Below are 10,223 nucleotides of genomic sequence, written 5' to 3'. Positions count from 1 at the left end.
ACGAGTTTATTTTTCCATTCTCCTTGCAAGTCGGTTCCTACGGATGTAAACTTCTCATCGTCTCCTACCCCCAGGTTAACTACTTCAACCGCATCCAGCGTTTTCGGACCCAATGGCGGCTCGGATCTGATTGTCTCTGCCGCTTCCTGTAATTGCTACGCCACTCCTTGTTCACGAGACGACCCCTCTCCTTCGGTTCCGCGGACCAAACTCTTCGCAGTAACCTGTTGTATACTCTGCGCGGCCACTTGATCCCCCTTGATTTCATACGTTCCCCCCTTCGTGGGAAAGCGGATCACCTGGTAATATGTCGATGGAATGACCTTCATTTCATGAATCTATTTTCTCCCTAAAATCGCATTATATTGCGAACCAGTGTCCACCACCATGAACCTAGTGAATACAGTCGCTGGTCCTGCTGTCATAGGGAGCGTTAACTCCCCCACGGGCTCAGTCATACTACCGTTGAACCCATACAGATTGGTTTGCGGAGCCTTCAACTGGTTTCTGTCGATGTTCATCTCCTCCATGGCCCCTTTGAACAACAAATCCACTGAACTACCGCAGTCTATCAACACCCTTCGAACCAGGTAATTCCCCATTGCTATGGTAATTACCAAGGCGTCCTCATGCGGCGAAATTACCGACTCTAAATCCTTCGGGGTGAACATTATACTCCCGTCTGTCATCGCGGCCCCACTAACTAACCGCGGTATACTCACCACCTCACACACCTGTCGTAGACTTGCTGCCCTTCTCATCTTATCCCTGTGTGTATTCCTACCTAGCGTCTCTCCACTGAAAATGACATTGATGGTACCCAAGATTCTACCCGGGGCCGGCACTCTCTCAGCTTGGTGAACTTCTGCAACAAACTCTCTGAGCATTCCCTTTTCTATCATCCTTTCTACTAGCCATTACAAGGCGTAACACTCATTTGTAGCATGGTTTCTGACTTGATGATACTCGCAGAATGGTTTCCCTTCTATCTCCCTTGGTGTACTTCGCGGCCCCTCATAATATTGGTTCCCTTTGATTAGAGGCAAGATTTCCTCTAAAGGTCTGCTAAGAGGTGTCTGTTCTAACTCACGGTACGACTTCCTTTCTCAGACGTCCCCTTCTACCGGTGGTCTCTGTCCTCTCCGGGACCTCGGCTCTCCCCTTTGTAAGATCCCTCTCCTTGTCCTCTATCTTTCTTTTACCCTTTTCGCTCTTCTCTCTCAACCTCTTTGCTTGCGCTTTTCCCGATTTTCTTCGTTCCCTTGCGGTTCTGCGCATTATATCCTCATATCGTATGTATTTTTCTACTTTCGGGTATAGATGCGTGCAAAGTAGTAATTTCGATTTTAGAAACCGACTCATGGACCCTCGTTCGATCTCAATCCGTCTTTGGAAAGCTATGACCGCCGTATGCTCCTCCAAATTTTCCACTCTTAGCGTCTCTTCCTTGAACCTACATAAGAACTCCCTCAATGACTCTGCGGACCTTTGTTTAATATTGAATAAAGCCGCGATATCGACCCCTTCTCTTACGGTGAATGAAGTGGTCGATAAATCGCCAGCCCAATTCTTCAAACACTTTGATGCTCCGCTGGGCCAACCCGTAATACCGGTCCGAGGCCTCCCTTAAGGCTGGCGGGAACATCATCTGTGGCCGGAGCCCATCATACTTACTCTCCCGCCATAACGGCATTTCTTTGTCGAAAATGGTGCAAATGATTAGTTGGGTCTCCTTTCCCATCGTATCGTTCAAATGCGGTTTGGGAGAACCTCTTAGGCACCGAATTCCATATTGAATCGCTAGTGGATTCTTACGAGACTTCGCTACCTCTTTTCGAGCCGCGACTCGATTCACTTTTTTCGCCACACGGTTCACTTCCCTATCTTTTCGATCATGGCCTCGAACTACCTCCAAAGTGATACCATTTGTTGGTTCGACGTCCGTGGCGGGTACTCCACATTCTCCCCCTCTGCTTCACTGCCCCTAGGATCCCCCAGCTCTGTTTCCCCCCGGGTAGTCTCCCTGTCCTTCCTCAACTCGTCATTTTCATTTCTCAAATTTAACTACCTCTTCTGTAGAAGTCCGGTGGCGTCGGCCGCCACATCCGATAATTCTTCCACTCCTACCCCCTTCCAACCCGGCTCTCAACTTCCTCAACATCTTCTCTCGACTTCTCCTTTCTTAGGTCTTCCTACACCTCTCTTTGCTATAGTGGCCATTTTCTCCTACAAGGTCCCCACAGACGGCGCCAAAATGTAATATCAGATTTTACAACCACTGAAATCACGGACTCTCTCTCTTACTTTCTCTCTCAATTTCCTTTCTCTCACCACCTTTTTTCCCCTCTTTTCTCATCTCTTTCTTCTCTTTATATCCCATAACCGCTCTCTTTCTCCAACCGCCCATCTTCTCTAACCGCTCTCCATGATCTTTTTCGTGTCCCACGCCCCGCGCTCTTTGTTGTCCAACCGTCTCCCCTAGGCATCGTGTTCTCGCCATCGTGCTCCTCCCCCGCCTCTTCCCCTTAATCCACCTTCATTTAGGGCCCCGACGCTTGGCGGAATCCTATGCCTTACTAGGTTCCGCGATGTATCTCTCGTTCATGAGCTTGATTCGTCGCTTCCCACTCCTTCTCTCGGCCGTCATAGGGCAGCTCTCGGCCGGTTTGTAGTATTATCATGGACACGATCCGTTACACTAGGTCTCTTCTTTGCTACCCGGCATACGACCCACTTGCCACCTATAACTCCACGTGTCATGAATACGTCCTATACAAGCCTTTTCTACATAATTACAATTAGAATCCAAAAAAATCATGTTAACTATCGAACTCGAGAGACGGGTTTTAAGACTTTAAGACTTTAAAAAAAAAAAAAACCAATGCGTGGTTTGCATACTTGTATAGACTATATAGTGGGGCATCCAGTTCGACCGAAGTCAAAGTGAGTGGAGGGAACGGTTCTTGGGCCTATGGACTTGACCACCGTCTTCTTCGCCCCAAACTCTTCCTCCTCTCTCTCTCTCCGCAGTTTATCTGGTTATTTCATCATCATGCCAACTGCTGCTTCTTCTCCTTGTTTTTATTCGCTTGTAAAACCATCAACGTTATTCTCTTCCTCCTCTTCAATAGTCCCAACGCAAACACTTGTTTTTCGTAAAGATTTTACCCAAAGATGCAAACTTTGTATAAAGCAGAATTCAAACGTCGTGAATTATAATTATAATAAACAACAGCAATCGAGGAGTAGAGTAGTGCCGTAGTAGTTTTAGGAGATAAAGATATATCTGAAGGAGGAGTACTTGTGGAAGTGGTTTTGAAAGCGTTAAAAAAAGCTTCTTTACCTTGTGCTGCTGTTGTTGTATCATTAGGATTATCATTATTCCACCCACATTCATCAGTTTTAGCTGCTGCTGCTCCTGCTATTGGTGGCTATTGGTGTTGGCGGTTCGCCTAGTGTTTATCTATTTCTATTCAAGTTTGCTGCTTATGTTTCGGTGTTGAGGCTTCTATGGTATTCATGGATGCTCGTACTCTCAAGGTTAGTTGGTCTCATTGAGTTTTCTTTTTTTAAGCTCTCCACTTATTTATTGGTCAATTAATTGTTTATTTTTGCTCCATATATAGGCAGATTTGAAAAGAGTGGCTCATGTTATGTCTCTAGAACTTAAGATGATTATTTATTTTGTTAATGGTGTGAAGACCCAAGGATGGCGTTTTGTGTATTCAGGTTTCTGTTTTCTAGCCCTGTTATAATCTACTTTTCCATGTAAAATTCTGTTTGTTTGTATACTAGCATGAGTTTTTGCAGTTGCTCACTAGGTTTTCTTCTTAGGCATCACGAGGATGATGACGGAAGAATGTGATTGGATTTCATTTAAGCTCTTGCTTGTTAATTTCGATTACACGATTAAGATCCAAGGATGGATTTATTGGTTAACAGGTGATTAAATATGGTAGCTCTGCAGTTTTCTGGTCCTTTTTAAACTTTTGAAATATAGGTCTGTCATATTCTTCTTTGTAACTCAATATTCACTTTCCATACCAGCATGAATTTTTGCAACTACGTACTCACTGGGTTTGTTTGTTAGGCTGCATGGAGCTTATGAAGCAAGATCTTGGTTGGGGTGCTGATTTTGCAAACGCAGTATGGCATTTTGCTCATGCTGGTAATGATGACGGGATGCCCTTTCCTTGTCTTCTTAAGTTCTTAACTATTTTACATACTAATTATACCGTGTCCTTTTTCCTATGCCGGCATGAACTTTTGTATTTGCTCGCTAGGTTCATTTGTAAAGCTTTGGATTGATAAGGTTGCAACAATCAGCACTGGGTGATCAAGAATTTTTCTGTCAGGTAAAAATTAGCAGTTCTGCATTTTTATTTTTTTCCCAAACCTTTTGCATAGTGATTCTAGCTGTGTGATAACCTACTCACGCAGTTACTTGGTCCATATGGTTGGAACGGAATCGTCAAACTTTCGATGATGAGTCTAGGGATGTCCAACAACTTATTGTCAAATGCAAAACACTGATGTGGGCATGGGTGCCTTTCTTACCTAGTATTAGAGGTTTGAAATTGGAGGACCTCATTTTTAGATGGGAGTCTGTGGTTGAGAGGTAGCATTTACATGTAATTCTAGTAGTGTGAATCTCTCACACTACATCTTCATTATTATTAATATAAAATATTGTTTTGCTAATAATAATAATAAAAAAAAAAAGATAACCTACTATGATTCCTTGTCAGTTGATATTTTTATTTTTTATTTTATTTTGTCCTTATGACTATGAGTTTTTGTAATTTCTCACTAGAATTTGAGAACTGTATTTCATATTTTGTCTCAGGTTGTTATAATTGTGGATGTGAATGATTTCTTTTGAGAACATTCAGATAGTGTTATTCTGACAATCTTTCATTCTAATTATACAGTGAAACCATAGGGAATTTAGGGGACCATAACATATGCCATAGTTGCTTGCATTCATTAGAAGATAAGTGGTGTGAATTGTGTGTATTTGGCAATAGTTTGATAATGCTCGACTGTTTTCTTTGGTTATTTCTAATAAAAAAATAGATAAAATATCATTATTTGGTTATGAACAACACTTATACTTGCATTGCCTTGCGAGGGGCAGAGATTGGGTATTTCCATCCTCCTTTATTGATTTGTTACCAGTTTGAACCTTTCTCTAGTAAGCCACCTAGCAAAATGATGCAAAACTAAAAGAGATTTAGAAGAAAAGATGTGGAGATCTTCAAAAGAGGGAATAAATTTAAAGAAGAAGAAGATTGAATAGAAGAATTGTAGAAGTTGAGAGAGAAAAATATAATAGGTTTTGGAGATGTGATAGTTTGATAATTGATAATTGAATAAATGAACTAAACTACAATGGCCTTTTTATATAGATAAGCCATACTTGTTAATTTAGAAACCAAGACTTCTAAATCTAACAAAAACTTCTAAATCTAATTAAACTCTTAATAGAAAATACTAAACATTCCAAATTCCTAATCTAATTTCAAACCAATAATATTAGCTACCAAAAGATTGTATGCTTATGCTTGATGTCCTGCATCAGACTCCTCTTCTTGAAAAGTACACGACCTCGTGTTAATGTCTGAAATATGAGTATCTTCCTCACCATGAAATTGAAAGATGTCTTGGACGTTGAATGTGTTAGAGATGCTAAAGGTAGAAGGAAGATCAATCACATATGCATTGTCATTGATTTTGTGTTGCACCTTGAAAGGACCAAACTTCTTTATCTTTGTCTTGTTATAAGTTCCATTAGGAAATCTTTCCTTGCACAAATGAACCATTACATAATCACCTTATGCAAAAGTCTTGAAACGACGATGCTTGTCACAATCTTCCTTGTATCTAGCATTGAAAGCTTCAAGCTTATGACGAACTTCAGCATGCATTTGTGAAGTTTCCTCTAGTAGCATATGATCAGCTGAAATATTAGACCCTGGAGCTTTGGGTAACACCACTAAATCAAGAACGTGATTAGGAACTTTAGAATAAACAATTTGAAAAGGAGTTTTGCCAGTGGAATGATTTACCTAAGTATTGTAAGAAAACTCCATTTGAGGCAAAAGAAGATCCCATTGTCTTGGTTTTTCACCACAAGTAGCACAAATCAAATTTCCCAAAGATCTATTAACAACCTCTGTCTGCCCATCAGTTTGGGGATGAGATGTGCTGCTGAATTTCAGTGAAGTATTTAGCTTCATCCATAATGTTTTCCAGAAGTAACTCATGAACTTGACATCATGATCAGAAACAATGGATTTTAGTACTCCATGAAGAGGAACAATTTCTTTAAAGAAGAGAAAACCAATATGCGAAGCATCATAAATCTTCTTACATGGAACAAAGTGTGCCATCTTAGAATATCGATCAACAACTACCATAACAGAGTCAACACCATGTTGAGTACGAGGAAGTCCCAAAACAAAATCCATTGATAAATCAACCCAAGGAGCATCTGGAATAGACAAAGGATTGTAAAGACCAGTGTTTTGAGAATGTCCTTTTGATGGCTGACAAACGAAACACTTTTTAACAAACTTGTCAACATCCTTTTTCAACGATGGCCAATAGTAACGTTCTTCAACCAAAGCAATGGTTTTGTCACCAAGACCACCTGCATGCAGTTCACGAACAATATGGTCACGTAAAGAACCTTGAGGAATACATAAACGATTACCTTTAAAGAGAAAGCCATCTTGTATAGGGAAATCATCAGTGCTGGATTGTGTATTAGAGCATTTTTACCACATAGATTGAAAGTTTCCATCATCGACATACAATTCCTCTAATAGTCAAAGGCGGTGATCTCATTATGAGTTGTAACAAGAAGATGAGTACGTTGGCTTAAAGCATCAGCAACCTTGTTGAGTTGGCCACTCTTATGTTTAATAGAGAATGTATGTTTGTTAATAGTGGAAAGCCAACGTTCATGCATGCAATTGACTTTACAAGAAGACTTCAAAAACTTCAAAGCTTGATGATTAATGTTGAGAATAAACTCTCTACGAATCAAATAAGTGTGCCATTGTTTAAGAGCTTGGACAACAACAAACAACTCCAATTCATAAGTTGACTATTTCTTGCGCGCGTCAAAATTCTTTGCACTGTAATAAGCAATAGGATGACCCTTCTGAGAAAGAACAACACTAATGCCAAGTATAGAAGCATCACAATCAACCTCAAAAGGTTTAGCAAAATCTGATAATGCTAGAACAGGAGCAGTACAAAGCTTTTCCTTAAGAAGATTAAAGCTTTTATTAGTAACTTCTTTCCATTGAAATCTATCTTGTTTCAAACAATCTGTGAGAGGTGCAGCAAGAGAACTAAAATTGCGAACAAAATGCCGATAGAAGGTAGCTAATCCATGAAAACTTCTGACATTTTTTATAGAAGTTGGAATTGGCCAATCATGAATGGCTTTGATCTTAGTATCATCAACAAGGACACCTTTATTAGATATCACATAACCCTAGAAAAGTACATGATTTGTCATGAATGCGCACTTTTTTAATTTTACATATAAGACATTCTCAAGAAGTACTTGCAGAACTTGGCGAATATGAGAAATATAATCATCAATATTGCGACTAAATATCAAAATGTCATCGAAATAAACAATAACAAATTTTCCGAGAAAAGGTTGCAGAACCCGATTCATGAGTCACATGAAAGTGTTGGGAACATTAGATAATCCAAATGGCATAACAAGCCATTTATAAAGACATACTCTAGTCTTAAAAGCTACCTTCCCCGTGACAAATACGAATAAGATGATAGCCACTACGAAAATCAATCTTAGTAAAAACCACAGAACTAGATAGCATATCAATCATGTCATTGATGCGAGGAATGGGAAACCGATAAGGTATAGTTATGCGGTTCAGTGCTCGATAATCAATACACATATGCTATCCTCCATCCTTCTTAAGAAACTAAGAAAGCCGGGCAAGTACAAGGACTCTTGCTTGGACGAATCAACCCTTTCTGTAACAAATCTTCAACTTGCCCTTGAAGAATAGTATTTTCACTAGGGCTCAACTGGTAATGAGGAAGATTGGGTAAACTAGCACCTGGTATCAAATCAATGTTATGTTGAATATCTCTCATAGGCGGTAAACAATTAGGCAACTCATTGGGGAATAAAGAACTGAATTCAGATATCAAGGGTTGTACTTTAGGAGAAATTTCCACTGGAGGCTTTGCAGCTTCATGAGCACTAAGAGAGTGAAGAGTAGGTGCTTGTGGATGTAAAGATTTCAGAACAGTAGGAACCAAAGCTTGTGTCTGAGCATCACTTTGTGAATGAGCAAGAGCAGAAGAACGAGACAGACGCATTAGAAACTTTGCACTATCCTTACAAAAGGAGTAAGTATTCTCAAAACCATTATGCACAACACGAACATCATATTGCCAAGGTCGTCCAAGAAGCAAGCAAGTAGCAGTCATAGGCACAACATCACAAACAATAGAATCAACATAATTGCCGAAAGAAAATTCAACAAGGCATTGATGGGTTACCTTAGAAGAACAATTATCTGTTATCCAACCAATAAAATATGGCTTGGGATGAAGAGTAACAGGCAATTGAAGCTTTTCAACCAAAGCGCAAGAAATGAAATTTTCGCTACTGCCACTGTCAACAATTAAATTGCAAACATTGTCTTTAATGAAACACTTAGAGCCGAAAATATTGTGCGTTTGTGATGGAGAAGGTTGCGCAAGTAACAAAGGACGACAAATAGCAAGTATGGGATCACCGTGAACTTCATTAATCTCATAAGATGTATCTTGATCGATGTGCTCATTAGAAAAATCATCAACCTGTTCACAATTGAGTTCAGTGTCACGCTCCACATAACGGATAACTTGTTGCTGATGACATTGGGCGGAAGTGTGAGTAGTATCTCCACACTTATAACAATGGTCTCCTCTATGCTTAGCATAAGGGTTATTGGATTTAGGATTTGGGTGGTTGAAAGGTTGGGTTCGGGGTTGGCTGTTGCGGGTGTTGTATTGAGGTTGTGGAAAGGTAGGACGGGTAAAGGGAGGAGTGGTAGGATTTGATGGTGGTGGTGTAGGTAAAAGAAGTAAAGGTGGTGAATATTGGTTTGAAGTGGTATGGCAGTATGGGCGTTGGCGAGAGGAAGAGAGAGGTTGGGGTGAATAGTTAAAAGTGTCGGAAGGAGAATTGGTATATGTATGAGGGGTGAGGGAATATTGTGGTTGTGTGTAGGATTTGGATTGGTAAGGTTGAGAGTAATTGTTGTGATTGTAAGAAGAACGGTTGGTTTGGGAAGAGTAACTCAAAGTAGTTTTGTTCTTTATTGCCGTTTGAATAACATCAACCATAGTACGAACAGGAGTAACCAGCTGATTTTTAATAATCCAATTGAGACCATTAAGAAAACGAGATACCAATTGAGATTCTGTCTCAGTAACTTGATTGCAAGAAAGAAAACCATAGAACTTTGTCACATACTCTTCAATGGAGCGTGCTCCTTGGTAACAATTCTGTAATTTAGTAAACAACTGTTACTTATAATCCTTAGGCAAAAATTTCTTGCGAAGAATTCTTTTCATTCTATACCACCTCAAAATTTCAGGTTGACCTTTAAGATGTCTTTCTTCTTTAAAACTAAGCCAATAAGCTGCAGCGACTCCTTTCAATTTATAAGCAACCATCTTGGCCTGCTTATCTTCTGGTACTTCCATAAACTCAAAGAAAAAATCAACTTCATATTACCAATCTAGAAAATCTTTAATTTTGAAATTACCTAAAAAATTAGTGAGGTCGGCCCTGAGTTTATACTCTGGAAGAGTGCCATAATTTACTCAGTTTACATCTTGGTTGAGTCGCTTTTCATCCTCATAACGACGATCAGTATCACCTTCAATATCATCTTCTTCAACTCCAGAAACATTATCATCATCATTGGAAGATTGCCTTTTGTTGGTGGGAAAAGATGTTTTTGGTGGGTTGTTAAGAAACTCGGATTTCTTTTTTGGGAAGATTTTGGCTATGGGATCAGGTAATAGAGGACCTTGTGTTTGTGGGGTTTCTTTTGGTTCGGCGGAAGTGGAAGAATTAAGGTCTTTAGGGTTGGGAAGTAGATCAAGGGTTTGTTTTCATGAGTCTCGTCTCTATAGCGTCAAGTTTTGAAGAAGTGTTCAATTCTAACTTAAGT

The 10,223-nt window shown here is 39.9% G+C and overlaps 2 protein-coding genes across 33 annotated transcripts in view; one reads left to right on the top strand and one right to left on the bottom strand.

Moving 5' to 3' along the window:
• Positions 1-338: 338 nt before the first annotated feature.
• Positions 339-689, bottom strand: LOC147510522 (uncharacterized). The gene has a single exon (XM_086598166.1). The coding sequence runs from the start codon at positions 687-689 to the stop codon at positions 339-341; it is 351 nt and encodes a 116-aa protein (XP_086454292.1).
• Positions 690-2,919: 2,230 nt separating this feature from the next.
• The window catches only part of LOC147510520 (uncharacterized), a 40,525-nt gene continuing 33,221 nt past the window's right edge, over positions 2,920-10,223 (top strand). For 28 of the 32 annotated variants that reach the window (XR_015218903.1, XR_015218888.1, XR_015218900.1 and 25 more), the window contains exons 1-5: positions 2,921-3,540; positions 3,627-3,729; positions 3,835-3,942; positions 4,091-4,168; positions 4,284-4,355. Coding sequence is in view for 2 of the 32 variants with exons in the window: in XM_086602464.1 (XP_086458590.1) it covers positions 3,511-3,540; positions 3,627-3,729; positions 3,835-3,942; positions 4,091-4,168; positions 4,284-4,336 (372 nt within the window). In the remaining 30 variants the exon portion in view is untranslated. Of the gene's footprint in view, positions 3,541-3,626; positions 3,730-3,834; positions 3,943-4,090; positions 4,169-4,283; positions 4,356-4,440; positions 5,223-10,223 lie in introns of those variants that run through there. The other 4 variants (XR_015218907.1, XR_015218906.1, XM_086602463.1 and 1 more) reach the window with 3 other exon arrangements.

This window comes from Coptis chinensis, chromosome 3, assembly GCF_015680905.1.
Source record: "Coptis chinensis isolate HL-2020 chromosome 3, ASM1568090v1, whole genome shotgun sequence".
In the NCBI taxonomy this organism is placed as follows: domain Eukaryota; kingdom Viridiplantae; phylum Streptophyta; class Magnoliopsida; order Ranunculales; family Ranunculaceae; genus Coptis; species Coptis chinensis.
The sequence above is the reverse complement of the archived record's forward strand: the minus strand, read 5'-3'. Positions and strand labels throughout refer to the sequence as shown.